Source organism: Oratosquilla oratoria, chromosome 1, assembly GCF_046742065.1.
Source record: "Oratosquilla oratoria isolate Oo_2021 chromosome 1, ASM4674206v1, whole genome shotgun sequence".
In the NCBI taxonomy this organism is placed as follows: domain Eukaryota; kingdom Metazoa; phylum Arthropoda; class Malacostraca; order Stomatopoda; family Squillidae; genus Oratosquilla; species Oratosquilla oratoria.
In genome coordinates, this window is record NC_134777.1 from 80288894 (window position 1) to 80312008 (window position 23115).

At 39.0% G+C, this 23115-nt stretch overlaps 1 protein-coding gene across 2 annotated transcripts in view; it reads right to left on the reverse strand.

Moving 5' to 3' along the window:
- LOC143018029 (putative cytochrome P450 6a13) overlaps window positions 1–23115 on the reverse strand; it is a 130995-nt gene that overhangs the window by 37152 nt on the left and 70728 nt on the right. For both annotated transcript variants that reach the window (XM_076173188.1, XM_076173104.1), the window contains 3 exons: window positions 16250–16565; window positions 14181–14402; window positions 2156–2276 (listed from right to left, as the gene is read on the reverse strand). In XM_076173188.1, coding sequence (XP_076029303.1) covers window positions 2156–2276; window positions 14181–14402; window positions 16250–16565 — 659 coding nt within the window. The remainder of the gene's footprint in view (window positions 1–2155; window positions 2277–14180; window positions 14403–16249; window positions 16566–23115) is intronic.

Below are 23115 nucleotides of genomic sequence, written 5' to 3' on the forward strand. Positions count from 1 at the left end.
AGCACAGTGATCAGACCCTCTTTGGAAATGTGTCATCTACTTCCTCAAATCTGCAGACACAACTGACACAAAACAACACTAACGAACAAACATAAACCAAACAGATCCGTGTTTCAATTTGTAGTCCCTACAGATCTCATTCCAGAAGTTTTAAGGCTTATACACGATTCACCCATTGCTGCACACCCTGGCACGGAGAAATATGTTACACAAGCCAGATTGCACTACTTCTGGTTAACCACTTCCATACTGTGATGCCTACGTAGGCGGCATGAGGAGCAACTGGGTAAGTGATGATGCCGATGTCGGCATATTGATTATATTTATTGTAGTCGTACCTACATAACCTCCATTCTCTCTAAACTGGCTTCATCATATTTTCTATGGTTATCAAAATTCATGGGTGAAAGAGAATGAACGATTGAGCACTGACTTTATTTGTTATAATGCGATTATTATGACGCAACATCGCACGTCAGGCAGCTAATGCTGCCAGACGTGTGATGTGCCCCAGAGTGAAGAGGTTTAACCATGAGGAAGGCTATACATGCAAATATTTATGCTTACCATCCTTGTGCAATTCATAAAGGTTATATCAGCGGTCTTGTTCCAATTCTAACTTACCCTACCCCTTGTACATCATTCGACACAATTGCTGTTAATCTTCTTAAGTTACCACTTACACCGAAAACCAATACTTCTTTGTCTGTGTCGACCATTTTTCACAATTCTGTATTCTTTTCCCCCTACCAGACAAAACAGCACAACACAGCAAAAAACTCTTATTGCCAAACTCATATGCCACTTTACTATACCCAAAACTCTGATTTCTGACAACGGGACTGAATTCAACAATGAGATTCTTTCACACAGTTGTAATTACCTTCAAATCAAGAAATATAACACTACTCTTTATCACCCTAGTTCAAATGGCTTAGTTGAACGTCAGAATAGAAAGATTCTCAATGTTCTTAGACATCTTGCTTCTGATCTTCACCCTTCTTGGGATGAACATGTCCCCATGATTCAAGCTTGTATAAATAGTTCCATTATCATGTTAATATCAGAATCTCCTCATTTTGTTCTCTTTGGCTTGGACAAAAAGCTCCCATATGATCTTCTTCATTCTGAACTACCTCCCATCTACAATTTTAATGATTATGTCAGAGTAGCAAATTTCAATAATCTTTACAAAAGAATACATGATACTCTTCATCTAAGGATGACATGGCCTGTTTGCACAACAAATCAGCCAGAGCTTGTACCTTTGATATCGGAGACATTGTTTACATCCAATGTATCATTGGACATGAGTCAAGGAACAAAGTTAAAACACTCAGTTTGCATAATCTTATAGAGACTGTCTTGCACAAAGATCATATCAAAAAGAGTCCCCAGTGGCCTCGACATAGAGACTGTCCCTTCACAAACTCACACTACTCCTGCAATAGAGGACCATCACCAATCCTCTCAACCAAAACCTTCAGTTCCCCTTCCCTGCTATAATCTTCGAAATCAAGTGACAACTTCATAAATGTATATTTTTGCCTAGGTGAATGAATATAATATCTACTTCCTCATGCTCATGCAATTAAGTCTATATTCATGAATTTTCCGATACCACCATTATTCCAACATTATGTGTATGTATCTTCATGCCAAAGGTTCTGCAAAAGATCTTGTTTTATTTATCTTTCATGAGTACCAATCTCACTGTGGACAGTGAGGATAGCAGGCTGAGCCTCTGTTATCAACCTTTTCAATATCCAGTGTGAACACATGTGCACACATGCATATGGAGCCAGAAGTACTCAAACATCTCTCATCCCCCACCTACTCCCTTCCATGCATCACATCATCATCCATTCACAACCATTCTCCACTCACCCCTATCTTGTCTTCTCCCTTCCTTAACAGACATTCCCGTCTTTCCCAATGCCCCTTTTACCCCATCCATCCATCTCATCCTTGGTCGCCCCCTCATGTTCACTCCCTTCGCCATAATAAGATATTATGATTAGAACCTTATATATGGTAATCTGTACCAGAAAACCTATATTCTAAATTTATCACATACTGCAACCAGCATGCATATCAAATAAACACACCAGTAAATAATTTCTTATCATTATTGTAATGAAAAACTTCCTAGTACCTGTATATTGGGATGATTATTTTCTGATCCTTATGGATGACCACATTTGTTCCTGGAATGGTGTACTCCTTGGTGCACTCTCGATCCACTCGAGGTGCTGGTGGATATAAGCGTAGTGTCTCTGTTGGGATGGAAGACACACGTTTATGAAGAAAATTGGGCATCTACTACTTTATTGATTACAGCTATTAAAGACAGTGGTAAGAAGTAAAAGTATATGTTTTCATGAGGTATGGTACAGTCCATTAGCCTAGGATATACAACTTGTACAACCTTTTAATAAAGTGACATTCTCTGCAAGCAATTCCCATGGAGTGATTGATTTTTATTACAGTGAGTAGGAGTTTGCATTTTCCAAAATCATTACATGTGCTTCTTCACCAATAGCTACAAAATTTATATATGCCTAATTATCTTGTCCTTGCAGTTTTCAATACTTTTTCCCAGTATTCATAGTTCTTTTAAAATTTATCAATATTTTAACATCAAAGTTTCCTCTGTACCTCCAGCACCATCAGCAAATAGCAATGGATTAAACAGCAACAAGACCAATAACAACAACAGCAACAAGACCAACATTAACAATAACAAGAGTAATAATAATTGTTGATTCAAGTTTTATTGATTGGAAACATGCAACCCATAGCTAAATACAATAACTGGAAATTAAGGATATAAAGCAAGTTGGAACCATACATGAACTTGAGGCTAGGTACAATAAATTGGATGGGACCCAATGACTGTTCCTCCTTTCCTGCATCCTACAATTAGGTAAATATACATCACAAAATGAGAACTCCAGACCATTCACCAAACTCTTCCAGACATCAGCCCTATAAACAAATCCCTCTTACAGCAAGCAAGAGCCATACTAGCACAACTACATTTAGGCTGTCATCCACCTTCAAAGCAATACCAACACAAAACAGACATAGTCACACAAAGTGCTATAGATGCAACCACAACAAAGAAGAAACCTAATACCCCATCCTAAATATTGCCTTTCTATAGCCTTACCCACACAACAACACCACATCTCTTTCTTGTCTGATTTGTGGGGCAATCCAGTGGCTGTTGCTGGTACCTGGGAGCCATGGGTCTCCTGCAAGAGAGACCTGGGACAACAGATTGATTAACAGATAACTGTTATAACTTTTACATAGCTGTAGAAGAGTTGTGTCTCACTCCACTGCCTCTGACCCAAGAAATGTGGTGGGTGACTGTGGTAAAACCTTCAACAATAAGGTACTGAGATGGGAGGGGCATTAAATGGACTTTAATGTGGCTATGAAGTGTATGTGTGCTTTGTCTTTGCCACCCACCTTATAAGGGAACAAGAGTATGGTGTGTTGGCATGCATGTATACTTCCTTATATTTGATATTCCTCTTTAACAAGGTACTATTTTCATTATGTGATACATGATAAACATATTTCTCTGTACTGAAATCATATATCCATGAATCAATAATTAGGTGCAGGTGCAGAGGCGTGCGTGCAAAGGTGCTAAAACTTACAGATGTGCAGAGGAGCAGATGCAGAAGATGATAATGTTCAGATGCAGGAGTATGGGTGCAGACCCAAGATTGGGTGTGCAATTGCCCATCATTGCAGTACTGTATCTTGAAAAGTAGACACAATCAACAATTTTAACCATGGTTTTTGTTATCAGTGACCCAGATTTTGTCACAATTGAGTACATTTACTTCACGAGTATTTTGGCTGTTGAGCAATGTGTTGTAATATTGCACCTAGTTATCCATGCACAGTTTCAATCATCAATCAGTCAATCCATTGCCTTAGGTTTTTCTTGCAGGAGACCTACAGGTCCCTGGTAACTAGCAAACTAGCAATGGCCACCAGACTGTCCCAAAATTCACTCTAGGAAGAAGTATTGTGTCATCTGAAAATATCTAATGCAGGGCCATATAATTTGAGGTATTCAGTGTCTTCTGTGGGATGGTTGCATAAAAGAAGTAAGTAAATATAGCGGGGGGGAAAATGCAAACTATTCTTTCAACTTCTACTGTCCTTCTTTTCTTCTACCCAAGGCCCTGAGGGGCCGGTACTTCATCTCCTGATCAGGCCCACAAACTCACACAATTCTCTCTTTTACTCCCTACCAGTGTACCTCCTCCTCTATCATTTCTTTTTTTTCACATAAGGAGGTCAGTACACTGGCACCTGTCCTCCCACTCCTATTAGCCTGAGACACAGAAACCAACCCATATCCACACATTTATTTTATATGGACAAAACCTATACACTTCACATACACATCTATCAAGTAAAACAAGTTACAGATCCACACTATATGGAACACATTCATCCACATAAAACAGTATTGCAGCCACAGCCACCAAACATCAACGAACATACCCAACAATATTCTAGAACAACCAGACCTTAAACATACTACACAATCAATTAATCAATCAATCCATTACTCCAAGTCTCTTTTGAAGGAGATCCATGGTTCCCAAGTAACCAGCAACATACTGGGCCCTTGGGGCTGTAACTCCTTGTGGAATTAGAGTTGATGTGTTCACTTGTGATGAAGTAGTACTAAACATGATAGGGCAACACCATCATCTTCTCATCTCCTTCACCACTTTGCCAGCAGAGAAGCCACAGGCATGATAGACAAAGCATCTCCAAACATACTACTAATACAAATAAACATCAATGGTATTAAAGGTAAGCCTTGCTATTTGCAGGGGTAAGGGAAATGAGATTGCCATGAATATCAAATTTCTGCAAATGTTTGTATGAGCCCCTACCATCAAGGGGTGTCTTTAGCTGCCTTGAACCCTTACACTCTTCTCTTCTCCTTCAAAAGAACAGTTCTGGCTGGCATTTTCTTCCAATATAGGCCTGTCTCAAGACATCCTGCAAGGTACACTATAGAACAGTTCTGGTAGGCATTTTCTTCCAATATAAACCTGTCTCAAGACATCCTGCAAGGTGACCTACATGGTGTACCTTCCAGGATGTCTTGAGACAGGCCTATATTGGATGAAAATTGACTAAAACATATGAATCTGTTTTCCCTAAAAAAGTGTAGACTCAGAGGTGACTTGATACAGGTCTTTAAGATTCTAAAGGGGATTGACAACATTAGAAGTGACAAAATTTTTACAGTGAATGAGAATCTGACAAGAAATAATGGTCTCAAACTGTCAGGAAATAGATTTAATTTGGAGGTGGGTGGAAACAACTTCGCCTACCATGTAATTAATGAATGGAATAGACTTCCTGCAGAGGCAATTCATTTAGATAAACATCTAAACAAGATGCTGTAATGACTGCCATTTATTTTATATTATTTATTTGTTATCATTTGTCTGTTTGTTCATTATTTGCTTGATTTTCATTTATTATTATTTACCTGTCAATTTATTATTATTTACTATTTACCTATTTGTTTATTATTTAACTATACCTATGCATTTATTCTATTATTTATATTACTATAATTTTCATTTTATTTCATTTTTTATCATTATTATATATTTTTTGCATCTATGGACCAAAAGGTCTCCTGTCAGCATGCTCCACCTTTGTAATCCTTTGTAATAAGATAAAGGAGGTAAAGAGGAGAGCAGATGTGAAATGGGGTACAAGTATGAAAGAAGAGTTTAAAAGTAATAAAAAGATGTTTTGCAAAGAAATTAAGAGAGGAAGAGGAGGCAAATCAAGTAGAGAAGAAAAGGTAAAAGGTGCAGATGGAGAGATGATAATAGAAGAGACAGCATTAAGAGGAAGATGGGCAGAGTATTTTTGGGAGTTGCTACTAAATGTGAAGGAAGATACGGAAGGAAAGGTAGTTGCAGTGGGAAGCACTAAAAAAATAACAGTGATAAGTAAGGAAAATGAAAGAGAAATAGGGAAAGATAAGGTGAAGGCAGCTGTTAAGATGAGAGTGGGTAAGACACCTGGGTTGGATGGGTGTCATGCAGAATGTCTAAAAAAAAAAAGGAGGTACAGTGATAGTGGACTTGCTGGTGAGGTTGTTTAATGTTTGTTTGAGATAGGGTAGAGTGCCGGAGGACTGGAGGAGTGCATGCATAGTTCCACTTTACAAGGGAAAAGGGGACAAGTGTGGGTGTAGTAGTTTCAGAGGGATCAATTTGTTAAGTATTTACCTAGTTGTATTTTGCTGGAAGGGGAGCTACGCCTGTGGTGTCCCACCTTTGTATCTTTGCAGTGTCTAGTTTGCTCTTAAACTCATGAATGTTTTTGTGCACACTATTTTTTCATCCATTTTATTCCAAGTGTCCACCACTCTATGTGGAAAACTATTTTTCTTCAGATATCTTCTATAACTATGTTTTTTTATTTTCTTTCCATGTCCTCTTGTGTTTCTCTTGTCCCAGTTTAACAAGTCCTCTCTATTGAGTATTTCTGTGCCCTTCATGATCCTGTAGATGGTCAGTAGGTCACCTCTCTCTCTTCTTTGCAGGGGCCATTTTTGTGGCTGCTCTCTGGATTCTTTCTATTTTCTTTATATTCTTTTTGGTACTGGGTGACCATAAAGTCACCGCATATTCTAGTCTAGGCCTTATCAGTGTGACCAATATTTTTTTAATAATTTCTTTATCCAAATATGTAAATGCCACTTTTATTGATCTTAGCAAGTTATAGGATTCTCCAACAATTTTGCTTATCTGTTTATCATAGGACAAATTGTTTGAGATGATTACACCCGAATCTTATTCGAATCTCTCCTTCTTTACCTCCTTGGTTCCAATTTTATATTGTCCTGATATTCTATTTTTACTTTTTCTAAACTCCATTATGCTACACTTCTTAATATTGAAGTCCACTTCCTATTTCTGACTCCAGTTCCATACCTTATTCAGGTCCTCATGTAGTGATTTGCAATCCTTTTCAGTTTTTACTTTCCTTGACAATCTGGCATTGTCTGAAAAGAAGCACATATAACATTGCACATCATCATCTATGCCATTCATATAAATAGCAAACATTATTGGAGCCAATACAGATCCTTGTGGTACTCCACTGATCACCTCTTTCCAACATGAATATTTTTCTCTGAGCACTACTCTCACCTTTCTACCAATCAGGAAGTCCTCCATCCATTTTAGTAGGTTCCCTTGTATCCCTCCTATATGTCCATTTTTTTTTTTAAATAATTTTTTGTGTGGTACTTTGTCAAAAGCTTTTTGTAAGTCCAGGAAGGCACAATCATTCCATCCATTCCTTTCTTGCACTATGTCTATTCATCTTGAGTAAAAACAAATTAAGTTTGTGGTACATGATCTTCCTTGTCTGAACCCAAATTGTCTTGGGTTTATTATATTATTATCTTCCAGGTGTTTTACCCATCTATTCTTGATGATTTTCTCACAAATTTTGGCTATAGTGCTTGTTAGTGAGACCGGTCACGAGTTAGTTGGTGCTTCCTTGTTTCCTCCTTTATATATTGGTACAATGTTAGCATTTCTCCAGTCTTTTGGAATTTTTCCTTCTTTAAGTAGGCAACTTATTATTTTATGTATTTTGTCCATTAGTTCTTCTTTGCATTCTTTTAGAATCCAATTTGCAATTCCATCCAGGCCATGTGATTTCCTGATGTCAAGGTTTGATAGATGTTCCATTATTTCTTTTTGTATTTATCTAGTTGTTGTATTTTGCGGGAAGGGGAGCTATGCTCGTGATGTCCCGCCTTTGTATCTCGCAGTGTCTAGTTTGTTTTTAAACTCATGAATGGTTTTTGCGCATACTATTTCATTGTCCAGTTTGTTCCAAGTGTCCAAAACTCTATGAGGAAAACTGTTTTTCTTCAGTTCTCTTCTATAGCTATGTTTTTTTATTTTCTTTCCATGTCCTCTTGTGTTTCTTTTGTCCCAGTTAAGTAAGTTCTCTCTATCGAGTACCTCTGTGCCTCTCATGATTCTGTAGATGGTCAATAGGTCACCTCTCTCTCTTCTTTGCTCCAGTGTTGGTAACTCCAGTTTAGCCAATCTCTCCTCGTATTTTACCTAGTTGTATTCACCTAGTTGTATTTTGCGGGAAGGGGAGCTATGCTCGTGATGTCCCGCCTTTGTATCTTGCAGTGTCTAGTTTGTTTTTAAACTCATGAATGGTTTTTGCGCATACTATTTCATTGTCCAGTTTGTTCCAAGTGTCCAAAACTCTATGAGGAAAACTGTTTTTCTTCAGTTCTCTTCTATAGCTATGTTTTTTGATTTTCTTTCCATGTCCTCTTGTGTTTCTTTTGTCCCAGTTAAGTAAGTTCTCTCTATCAAGTACCTCTGTGCCTCTCATGATTCTGTAGATGGTCAATAGGTCACCTCTCTCTCTTCTTTGCTCCAGTGTCGGTAACTCCAGTTTAGCCAATCTCTCCTCGTATGATAGGTTTGCAAGTGCAGGTGCCATTTTTGTAGCTGCTCTTTGGATTCTTTCTATTTTCTTTATATTCTTTTTGGTACTGGGGGACCACAATGTCGCTGCATACTCTAATCTAGGCCTTATCAATGTAACCAATATTTTTTTTATCATGTCTTCGTCCAAGTATGTAAACGCCACTTTTATTGATCTTAGCAAGTTGTAAGTCTCCCCGACAATTTTGTTAATCTGTATATCATAGGACAAGTCGTTCGTGATAATTACTCCCAAATCTTTTTCGGATCCTACTTTCTTTACTTCTTTGGTTCCAATTGTATATTTTCCTGATATTCTGTTTTTGCTTCAATTTTTTCCTTTCTCCATTTTTATCCCATCTTTGGTTCGCCCATTCTAATGTATCATTTTCTCAGTCTCATGTCGATTACTCTCCAATAGAACTCCTTGCTTTCAGTCTCCGTTCTCTTCATGTTTTTTCCTTAGCTTCATCTCTTAGTGTCTTCTTTTTTCCTAATTCCTCAATACTCATTTCTCTTTTTATCCAAATCTTATTGCACTGTTCACTCCTTGCCAAATTACCTACTTTTTCAAATATGTTTTCTACTACCATTTGTGATCTTAGTTTTATCTTTAGGGGTCGATTTCTATCCTTAGAATGATGACCAATCCTATATACATCATCAGGTCCTTCCCTACATACTGGGCTCCATCCTAAATTTATTTTAGGATTGCTATTGCTGTCTCTTTTTCTTCTTTTTCTCTCATGTACCTCGCCAGACCATATTTTTCTTTTAGTCCATATACCACAATACATTTTTTCCTATCCACTGCATCTCTGACCCAATTTACTTTTTCGTTAATTACTTGGATAATTGTGTCTTTTGCATTCTCCTGCATTTGTTGTTGGACTATTTCTTCCAAGGCAATTTCTTTATTTCCAATGTTTTCCTTTTACTTTTTAACCTTTTGAATACTTTCATCACCTAAGTTCTATTCGACTTTTTCAGTCTTTTCTTGTGATTTGTTGTTTACCTCTTTTTTTAAGTTTTCGCTATTGGTAGTATCACTAATTTTCTTCTTTTCATTTTCACTCTTCACCTCTTTTATGTCATCTTTCATTTCCTTAATCTCGTTTCTTAGATCCAAGTCAGTTTTCTTCAGGTCGGAAATTTCAATGCTTGCTTGTACTAAGCAATCCATTAGTTCAACGATTTCGTTCCTTAAGTCCATAATTTTATTCTCCCACCATTTCCTATTTTTGGTCATTTCCCTCTCTATCTCTAAGATTTGACTCAAACTCCTCCTTTCATACTTACTGAATCCTGAGAAAGCATCATGGTATAACCTCGTGGCAGCTGGGGTCTCGCAATGATTTTATATATCGTGTTTCGGCATGGCGCCGCTAGATGACTTTGCTTTGAAGTTGTCATTCGAGTCAGACTTTTAGTTATTTTCCTTCATTTTTTGCTAATTACGTCTTAACACATTTAACTAGCACTGCAGAGATATCATTTCGGACACCCACGATTTCTCCCCTCCCATTCAATACAAACCAGGTTTCCTCTTTTGTTGTTGTATATCCTCTTCTTTGGGGCACAGCGATGAAGATGTTGTCAGCTCCGTGGTCTGCAGTTGCAAAGGCATATAGGAGGGTTTTGATTGAGAGGATTATACTATTTCCATTATCTCATGACCCACAAGGTGTTGTCTGCCATGTTCTCACATACTGAATCAAAACATTCAGCATATACCGGAAGCTGTCCACAACCCCGTGTATGTTAACATGGAATATTCTACATGCATATTGATTTTTTCATTAAATGGTAGGTGATATGAATGATTGTTATACATGTAAAGAAAAGAAGAGACTTATTAAACAATGTGGCATCTCAGGTCAGGCAACGTTACCCAGGGTCCTGACCAAGGAATTTCTGTGTGGTTTGGGGGGGGGTGAGATCGCTGAGTCACAGGTGCGCGGGTCACTCATTCATCTCTTTAATTATACTGGTCATACATGCAAATATAAAGAAAATGGTGTCTCCCCCATTTTCTTTGGAGACAGTTTAGATGCAGCAATGATGTTGGTTTTGCCAGACACATCCTATGGGTCACCAGATAATGGAAGAAGTATAGAAGAGGAAGAGAGGGAGTAATTGGTGAGGAACAGTGTGGGTTTAGGCCAGGTAGGGGTTCCGTGAATCAGATTTGTGTGTTCCAAAAGATGTGTGAGAAAGCTTTGGGAAAAGTTAAGGATGGTTTTTGGGCTTTTACAGATTTGGAAAAGGCTTATGACAAGGTAGACAGGAAGGCACTGTGGGAGGTTTTGCAGATATATGGGATAGAAGGAAAACTGTTGAAAGCTGTTAAGAGCAGTCAAGAGTTTTTATGAGATTAGTAGAGCATGTGTTAGAATCAGAAATGGAGAGAGTGAGTGGTTTGAGGTAAAGGTGAGACTTTGCCAGGGATGTGTTATGTTGCCTTGACTGTTCAATTTATACATGGATGGGGTGGTGTGAGAGGTAAATGCAAGGGTAATGGGTCAGGGATTGGAGATGGTTAAAGAAAGTGGAGAAAAGTGGGAGATAAGCCAATTGTTGTTTGCTGACAACACTGTGCTTGTGGCAGGATCAGAGGAGGAATAGAGGAAGTAAGTGACACAATTTGGGAAGGTGTGCAAAAGAAGAAAATCGAAGACAAATGTGGGTAAAAGTATGGTGATGATATGTACATAGGGAGAAAGTGGCAGCAGACTGGAAGTGAATATTAAGGGAGAGAGACTGGAGGAAGTGAATAGTTTTAGATACTTGGGTGCAAATGTGGCAGGAAAGGGAGGAGTGGAGGTGGAGGTAGAATATAGATTGAGAGAAGCAAGTAAATGCCTTGGTGGATTAAAAAAGTGTAATGAGAAATAGAAATTTGGGAATGAATGCTAAGAGGTTGTGTGAAGGAGTGATTGTGTTGACAGCACTGTATAGGGCAAAAACATTGAACATAAGAGAAGAAAAGAGGAGGAGTTTGAATGTGTTTGAGAGAAGGTGCCTGAGAAGTATGATAGGTTGGATAGAGTGAGAAACAAGGTGAGAAGAAGAACGGGGGTGGAAAAAGAGTTGGGAGATAGGGTTGAAGAAAGAGTATTGGCATGGTTTGAACACATTGAAAGAATGTGTGAAGAAAGATTAAAGATGTGTGGAAGGCAGAGGTACAAGGAATGAACATGAGGGGGTGACCAAGGATGAGATGGATGGATGGGGTAAAAGGGGCATTGGGAAAGAGGGGAATGTCTGTTGAGGAAGGAAGGGAAAGGAGAGAAGATAGGGGTGAATGGAGAATAGTTGTGTATAGATGATGCTGTGATGCATGAAAGGGAGTGGTGGGGGATGGGGGGTGACGGAGTATGTGTGAAGAAATAATTTGACACAGCCCAAATGGATTTCTCCCTGTCTTCTCTTTTTCTGCATGAGGGGATGGAGAGGGGGGTCACCAATTTAATGAAGCAGCCTTGTTGTGGATGTGCTGTGTCTTGTGATTGCTTTTGACCCAGGGCAGTAGGTGAGATGCAGAGATGACCTGTCATCCAGGAGGGGCCAAGGTAAAAGGGAGGGAGGGGGGTGAATGAGAGTAGACTATGTGGGGATGGAATGGGTGGGAATGGATTTTATGCCTTTGTTTTTTGGCTACCTCCTTTGTATGGGGGAAAAAGCCTTTGGTATATGTATGTATGTACTTTGTGATTGGTTGACCCAGATTCCCCCATTATCTTGAAGTTGTACGGGGAGAAGCACCTCCTAGACCTGTTATATATATAAGCAAGACTATGAAAAAGGCATACAGACTGTTGATGACCACAAGAATAACTTTTCATTACATGGATGTAGAGATGATGAAAAACTTATTGAAAACATAATTTGAGATGTAATACAAGAGTATGATTAAATTTTTCCACAGAAAAAAAAAAAATTAAAACCTGAAACAACCTATCATCTATTGTAGAGGCCCTAAGTGTGCATGCATTTAAGAAGAGACTAGACAAGTTCTGGGACAAACAAGAAGTGAAATTCATCTGTGAAGCAATACTCTCTCCTGAGTCAAGCATCGCGTAGGATTGAAGATCTGGAGAGAAAGACCTATTGGCCTACATCCAGTATCAACTTAAGTAAACAAAATAAATAAATAAATAAAACCTAATCTGGACCAGATTGTAATATGCAGTAGTGTGGTCTTTGGACAAAATGAAGGGTATAAAAAAGTAAGAATGGAATGAATATCAAACTAATTCCCAGCTTAGCAGGCAAACTATACTATGAAATAATAATTGTTGCCTCAAGTTTCACTTGGTGGAAAACCCACAGCTCTGCAGAGAAGCAATGGTCCTAAGGCTCTCTCACAGCTCTCTCTGGGAAGAGACTTAGGACTAATTTTTGTATTGTATTGGTATGGAACTGTTTCACTGTCACCAGCTGAAAGTGGTGGAAGTAGAGCAGCTGCCAGTTGCCAGCTCTTTGTGTGAAAAGGTACAAAAAATACAGTTAAAGTTGAAAGACAGATATTTTTGGGCCCTGTCTGGAGACTGAGTGTCAGCTCTTCAGGGTTGCACCTTCTAATAAAGGTGAGAGGATTGATGAGTTTTGAAAATGGACAGCTTTACTGTCCATCTTGGAGGACCACTGTGATTGTGCCTATTGGTCCTAACATTAGAGGAAATATTAGAATTTATGGATCTGGCATCATTAGAAGAAAGAAGAGAGGTGACATGATTGCAGCATTCAGGTCTCTGAAAAGAGTGGATAAAACTCTTGGTTTGAGATGGGAAGGCACTAGGAAGTCATGGAAAAAAAAATTGAAAAAACATTGCATGCCTAAAGGAAATCAAGAAATAGTTTCCCATACAGATATGTTAACTCATGGAATACGCTAAAATGAGTTAGTCCTATCTAAGCCACAAGCAAATCTAAATCTAAATTTGATCATTAGAGACAGACACAACCTTATGAGTGTAGCTTCTTATATATTAGAGTTAAATACACAGATCACAAAACAAATACTCCATTTTGTTGACCACCAAATTCACCATTTAAACAGATTCTTTCAGAAATCAACCCAGCATAGAATGCACTCCAAAGACAAGCAAGTACAGTGAGTCCTTGTTATATGGTACATATGCGTTCCTGAAAACCTTACCGCAAATTGAAATTACCGTATACTGAACCCAAGTTTCAACTTATGGCAAACGTACCTTCTCCCTAGTCTTTCCTCTTCAAAATATCTAATTTTACCTCCAAAACACGAGTGGATACCATATCTGTGAATTTTTCTTACCGTAAATAGAATCGAGGGTAGTAATTACCAAATACTGTAACTGTGAATTTACCGGATAAAGAATTACCATATAAGGAGGACTCACTGTATTGCACTGACAGACCTTTTCAATGAGTCTCCTGCAAGAGTGAGGCAGGGCAACAAACTGACTGATTTATCTCCCACCTATTTACTAATTGTGTGGAACAAAACCTGGATATGTCAAGGACCCTGTATAATGTAGAATGATGGGTGTATGGGGTTAATAGTTATATAAATATATATATTTACTGTCACTTCTAGTCCCAAAGCTGCAGCTATGAGTGCTTTGGAAAGCCCAATATATGAAAATATAAACTCACCAGCAAAAACCATGTCCAAGTAAGTCATTTCTTGTATGGCTTCATATGTGATTTCTCCACCATGTTGATCCAAAACAGTTTCTATTTCATCCATGACCCTTTGTTGCACTTTTGGATTGAGTGCAAGGCAATAGGATACAAAACTAAGAGTAGTCGCTGTTGTGTCATATCCAGCAATGTAGAAGAGTACACATTGAGCTGTGATCACCAGCTCATTCAATACTAGAAAACAAGGAAATAAGAAAACGATCATTAAAAAACAAGACTAACATCACTTCAGTCTATTACACAAGCAAAAATTTTGAAGCAGATGTACAGAAAACCTTTTCTTCAATTAACTTATTACCCTTAAAACATTCAGTTTGACAATTTTTGTCTACAATAATTTTCTTGGGATGTCTTGTATCACAAGCATTCTCATAAAAACTGCACAAGTAAACTGATAAAAGTTTGATCAATCTTCCTGTTAAAAGATTGTTGAATAATTATATCTGCTAATCAAGTGGCAGAAGAAGTGGAATGAATGGAAAAGACATATATTGAAAGGACAAGGAGAATGGGTGAGATTAAAATTGATAATGAGAGTTGATTTAGGAATTATGTGATATGAAATGGGTTAGACATGGAAAGAGAATACCAACTAGTGGAGTGAAGGACTAGAACAAATACTTTCTTAACTTGTACAGTATGTCATTATTCACGAAATAAGATGGATAAATAGGGGGAAAAGATATCCTCACTCATTTCATCCCCATCACACTCATCACTTTTTATTCATATACTCGTACCATGTAAAAATTACACATTTCTTCTTCAACAATGAGACCAATGAAGAACACCTGAAAATAGTGGTCCTACAAGACAGACATCTGAGTCTCCCTGCTATCTATCTTAAAGACATGTCAATATATTCACCTCCATGTGAAGGTGGAGCCTTGGGAGGCTGACTATTAATCTTTGGACTGAATGCAGGTGTTTTCTCCACCTTTTCATACACGAAGGGCAGACAAGTGGTGACTGCTCTCTTCCTCCTACATTTATAAGCTGGTGACATAAAAAGTCAGAAGAGGGTCTGAAGTAAAGAGTGACAGAACTTGGGAGGGTATGTGAGAGAAGAAAGCTGAAAGTAAATGTGAGCAAAATTAAGGTAATAAGATCTATAAGTGGCGAGGGTGACAGCAAGTTTGAGGTAAATCTAAAAGAAGATGTTTGTTCTAGTTAGTTCCAGATAATTCTATCCAGCTAGTGGTAAAGGTTTATAAAAACAATATGAATATGGGACAGAAGAAAGTTAAAATGTTGGGATCACGTGAAGAATTGTCAACCCAGACTTCAATAGGCTAACAATTTTCAGGTGGGCTATTCTGGGGTGACAATTTTTCAGGTGGGGTATCCTGAAGTGATAACTCCTAACCTAACTTATCCTAACCTAACCCTACCTAATTTATCCTATCCTGACCTAAACTATCTTATTCTATTCTAACCTAACTTGTCCTATTCTAACCTAACTGGAGTGACAATTCTTCAGGTGATGTTGGTTGGGGTGACAATTCTTCAAGTGAGCTATCCTGGGATGATGATTCTTCAGGAGGACATTCTGGGGTGACATTCTTCAGGTGATCCAAATGTTGTGAGAGTGAGCACGGGGCCTATTTCAGAGATCTGGTATTGGCCCTTTAGGACCACACCTCCACAAGGAGGTGGTAGTTTATAAGCTACTAAGAATGTTGATTAGGTGATCATTATTCATTGTGACAAATTTGAGGGCAGAGAGTATACAGAAACATGAGAATAGCTTTGATGTTTATTATTGCGAGTGTTGCTTAGGTAGACAGTCCTTCCTCAAGGGTGTTGTGCCTTTGGAAGTTCATCCTCCCTCCATTTCCTCAATGTTATCACTTCAAGGTGTATCTTCTAAACACCATCTCATTTAACCAAGACAGATTTAACCCATTCCCTCTAAAGGGGATGCCATAGAAATTAATCAAATAATCTAGATACAATCAAAATAAAAGGAAAAGCATCCCTTATTATGGACAGTGCTAAGTAACATTTTGGTTTGTCCTTACCTTCACCAGAAAATTTCTTAGGTGAGCTGTTAAAGGTTGATTTGTCCTCCTTGCCAGGCTTGTTATTGTTTACATATTCCTGCATGCGGGCATCCAAAAGTAATTGAAGGAAGTCATTTCTGCGGATGCCCTTTTCCATTCGGAACTGTATTGTTTCAGAAACAACTTTACTGAAGAAGTGAATTGGTGTGCGATCAACAATGTTGAGTCTTAGAAGTTTAGCTAAGTGAGGCTGAACAAGTTGGAAGAAGAAAAATGGGCGCTTCCACTTGGATGGAGCCTCAAAGAATCGTGCAGCTGCTGCAGAAAATTCATCCTGAAATGTAAATCATATACCTCAATATACCACACCATTTTATATATGAAAAAGGCCCTTTTCGCTCTATATGGGAATGGCTAAGTTAATGCACACACCTTCATCATAAACATATAAAACTCATTCAAACACCCAGCCTATTTCAGCACTTTGAGAATGAGGAAGTGTTGGCTTGCAGTACAGTGATGCTGTTCTGCCCTAGGCAGGGACAAAACTCAGACTGCTGAGTTAACAGACACGTGTTGTACCACTGCACTAGCAAGTCAGTGGATGGATGGGCTGAAGGTGGTATTGAATATAAGAGGAATGTCTACTGAAGAAGGATGGAAAAGGGCAAATGACAAGTGTAAATGGAGAATAGTTGGAAATGGATGAGGAGATGACATGGCCTGAAGGGTTTCCTTTTTGTCTGCTCTATATATGTTTTGAATGTTGAACAAAAGGGGGGGCTTTGCCATGTGGGGGTAAAGCAGTGAAGGTAAAGCAGTGGGGGGTAAAGTAGTGGGGGAGGTAAACCAGTTTCAGCTGTCAGACCTTGCTGTGTGGGTACTGTGTCTTGTAGTATTGCCTCTAACCAAAGTAAGTGTGGTGGGAATGAAGGATGACTCTATCTCCATGAGGGGCTAAGACAGAAGAAAATGGGTATAGGATGAGTGTAGAGTGGAAGTATAGTTTGACTTAGACACCCCCTTACAAGGGAGAAAGGGCCTTTTGGTATATTTACCTAATTGTATCTTATGGGAAGGGGAGCTATGCTCGTGGTAACCCATTTTTGTATCTCACAAGATCAAGTTTGTTCTTAAATTCTTGTAATGTGTTTGCACACACCATTTTTTCATCCAATTTATTCCATATATCTATCACTCTGTGTGGGAAACTGTTCTTTTTCAGGTCTCTTCTTTAGTTGTCCTTTTTGAGTTTCATTGCATGTCCTCTTGTTTTTCCTCTGTCCCTCTTTATCAATTCCTCTCTATCAAGGTGTTCTTTTCCTTTCATAATTCTGAAGATGGTTAGTAGGTCCCCTCGTTCTCTTCTTTGTTCCAGGATCGGCAATTCCAGTTCAGCCAGTCTTTGTTCATATGTCGGGTTTGAAAGTGTTGGGGCCATCTTTATCATTGCTCTTTATATTCTTTCCAATTTTCTTATATTCTTTTTTGTACTGGGTGACCATATCAGCACTGCATATTCCAGTTTTGGCCTTATCAGTGTTTGTAATATTTTCTTAATCATTTCCTTATCCAAATATTTAAAGGCCTCCTTTACTGATCTCAACAAATTGTATGTTTCTCCAACTATTTTATTTATATGTTTATCTGGTGACATGTCTTTGGTGATGATTACTCCTAGATCCCTTTCAGAACTTACTTTCTTTACTTCTTTTCCATCAATTTTATACTGTCCTGATATTCTATTCTTCCTTTTCCCAAATTTGATTTTACTGCATTTCTTGATGCTGAATTCTACTTCCCATTTCTTGCTCCATTCCGAGACTTTTTTTCAGATCACTCTGTAATGAGTCACAGTCTATTTTGGAGTTTATTCTCTTTAATAACTTTGCATCATCTGCAAAGAAGTTCATGTAACATTCAATACTTTTGTCCATGTCATTTACATATATAGCAAACATTATCAGAGCCAGCACTGACCCCTGTGGGACACCACTACTCATTTCTTCCCGTTTTGAATATTTGTCTCGGAGCACTACTCTCATTTTGGAGAAAAATGAGAGTAGTGCTCCGAGACAAATATTCAAAATGGGAAGAAATGAGTAGTGGTGTCCCACAGGGGTCAGTGCTGGCTCCAATAATATTTATAGGAAGTCCTCCATCCAATTCAATAGTTTTCCATGTATACCTCCTATTGTTTCCACTTTATATAGCAATTTTCTGTGTGGTACCTTATCAAATGACTTTTATAAGTCCAGGAAGGCACAATCTGCCCAGCTATCCCTTTCTTGCAATATATCTATCAATCTTGAATAGAAACAAATCAAATTAGTGGTACATGATCTTCCCTGTCTGAATCCAAATTGCCTCAGGTTCAGTATATTGTTCTCCTCCAGATATTTTGTCCACCTATCTTTGATGATTCTCTCACAAATTTTAACTATTGTACCCCATCTGGGGTATTGGCTGCATGTTGTTATGGCAAAGTAGCATGGAGATGATACTTTAGGGTCTATATGGGGGTGCCCCTATGGACCAGAGCCACACATCATTTTGTCTGTGATAGAGGAGGACTCTGCTCACAGAGAAATGATGAAACTTTTATTATACTGCTACTGTCCCTCCATTATGCTGTCCCCCAACCCCTTATTGCTGTACTGTACCATTTCTCTGAATTTCATTTCCTTGTTTCACCTACACTGTGGTGGGGGAAAAGAATGCTGCCACCAAGTCTTCCCACTTGGATTGCAAGAGGCGAGAAAAACGGGTCTGGGATTGGGACCAGGCATCCTTCTCCCTGTAGCCCCACAGGGGACATTCCTAAAAAAAGTAAAGGAATAAGAGGGTCTAAGAGTTTTCCAACCAGCACCCTAAGGTTTGGGTCTCTTAATGTGTGTGGATGTGGTACAGATGAGAGTAAATGGGAAGAGATAGGTAGTATGTTTGGGAAAAGAAAGATGGATGTGTTGGCTTTGAGTGGAACTAGGTTGAGAGAGAAGGGCGAGTGTGAGATTGGGAGTGCAGTTGGGAGGTTCTCGGGAGTGAAGAGAGGGTGAGGGAGAGAAGGGGTGGCTATACTAGTAAGTTAAGAGATAGGTAAACGTGTAGTGGAGTGGAAGGAGATTTCTTTAAAGTTTATGTGGATGAAGGTGAAGCTGGGAAAGGAGATGTGGGATTTTGTAAGTGCATATGGGCCTGGTAGTGAGAAGAGTGTAGAGGAAAGGGAGGCTTTTTGGATAGATTTAAATGAGTGCATAGAGGGATTAGGGAGGAACATCAATGTAGTAGTATTGGGAGACCTTAATGCTACGGTAGGAAATGGACCAATTGATGGAGTGGTTGGGAAATATAGAGTTCCAGGAAAGAATCGTAATGGAGAGTTGATGGTGGAGATGAGTCTAGAAAGAGAGTTGATGATAGAAAATAGTGTTTCTGAAGAAAGTCAAGCATAAGTACACATGGGAGAGGGTGGTGGATGGAAGAGTGGTAGATAGAGTGTTAATGGACTATGTAGTGGTAGATAGGAGTATAATAGGAAGAGAAGAGTTAAGGATGTACATGTTCTAAAGGGAGAGAGTGGGGAATATCAGATCATTTTCTGGTGGAAGGTAAGATGAGAGTGGAGGATAGATGGAGAAAGAAGAAAAGGACAAAAGGTAGGGAGGTGCTTAGAGTGAACTCTTTAACCCCTTTAATATGGGCCAAAATCTTGCGGGCAGCATTAGCTGCCAGATGTGCGATGTTGTGTCATAATACTCGCATTATAAATAATAAAGTTACCGCTGTATTGCTCATTCTCTTTCACCCATGAGTTTTGATAACCATGAAAAATATGATGAAGCCAGTTTACAGAGTATGGGGGTAACGCAGGTACAACTACAATATATATAATCAAGACGCCGACATCGGCATCCTCGTGTACCCACTTGCTCCTCGTGATGCCTACGTAGGCGTCATCGTATCGAAGTGGTTAAATGAGAAGGAAAAGGAGAAAGAGTACAAGAAGAAGCTAAGAGAGGAGTGGGAGGGAGTGAAGGATAGAGTAGAACTAGGAGTGGAGGAGGAATGGGGATAGTTCAAGGAGGGAGTCACAAAGTGTGCAAAGATGGTGTGTGGAACAAGAAGGATGGGAGGAAATAGATGGGAGAGTAGTGAGTGGTGGTTGTAGAAGGCTGTAGAAGAAAAGAAGCAAGCTTTCACAGACTGGTTACAAAAGAGGACAAGGGAGTCATATGAGAGGTACAAAGAGAAGAGAAGAGAAGTAAAGCACAAGGTAAAGGAGGCAAAGAGGAGAGCAGATGTGAAATGGGTAAGAGTATGACAGAAAATTTTGAAAGTAAAAAAAAAAAAAGATGTTTTGGAAAGAAATTAAGAGGGGAACAGGAGGCAAATCAAGTAGAGAAAAAAGGTAAAAGGTGCAGATGGTGAGATGATAATGGAAGAGAAGTCAGTAAGAGGAAGTTGGGCAGAGTATTTCAGGGAGTTGTTAAATGTGAAGGAGGATAGGGAGGGAAAGATAGTTGCAGTGGGAAGTGCTAAGAAAATGACAGTGATGAGTGAGGATAATGGAGGAGAAATAAGGAAGGATGAAGTGAAGGTAGTTGTTATGATGATGAGAGCAGGTAAGGCACCTAGTCTGGGTGGATGCCATGCAGAATGTCTAAAAAAAGGAGGTACAGTGATAGTGGACTGGCTGGTGAGGTTATTTAATGTTTGTTGGAGAGAGGGTAGAGAGCTGGAGGACTGGAGGAGTGCCTGTACAGTACCACTTTATAAGGGAAAAGGGGACTAGCTTGTTAAGTGTAGTTGGGAAGGCTTGTGGGAGGACATTGATTGAGAGGATTCGGAGAGGAACAGAGGGAGTAATTGGTGAGGAACAGTGTGGATTTAGGACAGGCAGAAGTTGCGTAGATCAGATTTTAGTGGTAAGACAGATATGTGAGAAAGCTATAGGAAAAGGTAAGGATGTTTTTTGGGCTTTTATGGATCTGGAAAAGGCTTATGACAGGGTAGACAGGAAGGCACTGTGGGAGGTTTTGCAGATATATCGGATAGGAGGAAAGCTTTTAGGAGCTGTCAAGAGTTTTAACGAGAGTAGTGGAGCATGTGTCAGGATTAGAAATGGAGAGAGTGAGTGGTTCGAGGTAAAGGTGGGACTTTGTCAGGGATGTGTTATGTTGTCCTGGCTCTTCAACTTAAACATGAATGGGGTGGTACAAGGGTGGTGGGTCAGGGATTGGAGATGGTTAAAGAAAAGGGAGAAAAGTGGGAGGTGAGCCAGCTGTTGTTTGTTAATAACACTGAGCTTGTAGCAGGATCAGAGGATGGATTGAGGAAGTTTGGAAGAGTATGTGAAAGAAGAAATTTGAAGATATATGTGGGTAAAAATGTAAGGTGATGAGATGTACAAGGGGTGAAAATGGCAACAGACTGGAAGTGAGCATTAAGGGAGAGTGACTGGAGGAATTGGATAGTTTTAGATACTTGGGTGCGAATGTGGCAGGAAAGGAAAGAGTGGAGGTGGAGGTAGAATGTAGATTGAGAGAAGCGAACAAATGCCTTGGTGGATTAAAAAGTGTAATGAGAAATAGACATTTGGGAATGGATGCTAAGACGAGATTGTATTTACCTAGTTGTATTTTGCAGGAAGGGGAGCTATGCTCGTGGTGTCTCGCCATTGTATCTCGCAGTGTCTAGTTTGGTTTTTGCGCACACTATTTCATTATCCAGTTTGTTCCAAGTGTCCAAAACTCTATGTGGAAAACTGTTTTTCTTCAGTTCTCTTCTATAGCTATGTTTTTAGATTTTCTTTCCATGTCCTTTGTGTTTCTCTTGTCCCAGTTAAGTAAGTCCTCTCTATCAAGTATCTCTGTGCCTTTCATGATTCTGTAGATGGTCAGTAGGTCACCTCTCTCTCTTCTTTGCTCCAGTGTCGGTAACTCCAGTTTAGCCAATCTCTCCTCGTATGATAGGTTTGCAAGTGCAGGTGCCATTTTTGTAGCTGCTCTCTGGATTCTTTCTATTTTCTTTATATTCTTTTTGGTACTGGGGGACCACAATGTCGCCGTATACTCTAGTTTAGGCCTTATCAATGTAACCAATATTTTTTTTATCATGTCTTCGTCCAAGTATGCAAATGCCACTTTTATTGATCTTAGCAAGTTGTAAGTCTCCCCGACAATTTTGTTAATATGTTTATCATAGGACAAGTTGTTTGTGATAATTACTCCCAAATCTTTTTCGGATCCTACTTTCTTTACTTCCTTGGTTGCAATTGTATATTTTCCTGATATTCTGTTTGTGCTTTTTCCAAATTCCATTATGCTACACTTCTTAGTATTAAAGTCCACTTCCCATTTCTGACTCCAGTTCCATACCCTATTCAGGTCTTCCTGCAGTGCTACACAGTCCTTATCAGTTTCTACTTTCCTTAACAGTTTGGCGTCATCTGCAAAGAAGCTCATGTAACAGTTCACGTCCTTGTCCATGTCATTCATATAGATAGCAAACATTATTGGTGCCAGCACAGATCCTTGCGGTACTCCACTGATCACCTCTTTCCAACATGAATATTTTTCTCTGAGCACTAATCTCATCTTTCTACCAGTCAGGAAGTCCTCCATCCATTTTAGTAGGTTCCCTTGTATTCCTCCTATGTGTTCCAGTAATTTTTAGTAATTTTCTGAGTGGTACTTTGTCAAAGCCTTTTTGCAAGTCTAGGAATGCACAATCCGCCTATCCATTTCTTTCTTGCACTATGTCTATTAGCCTTGAGTAGAAGCATATTAAGTTTGTGGTCCATGATCTTCCTTGTCAGAACCCAAATTGTCTTGGTTTTAATATGTTGTTGTCTTCTAGATGTTTTACCCATCTATTCTTGATGA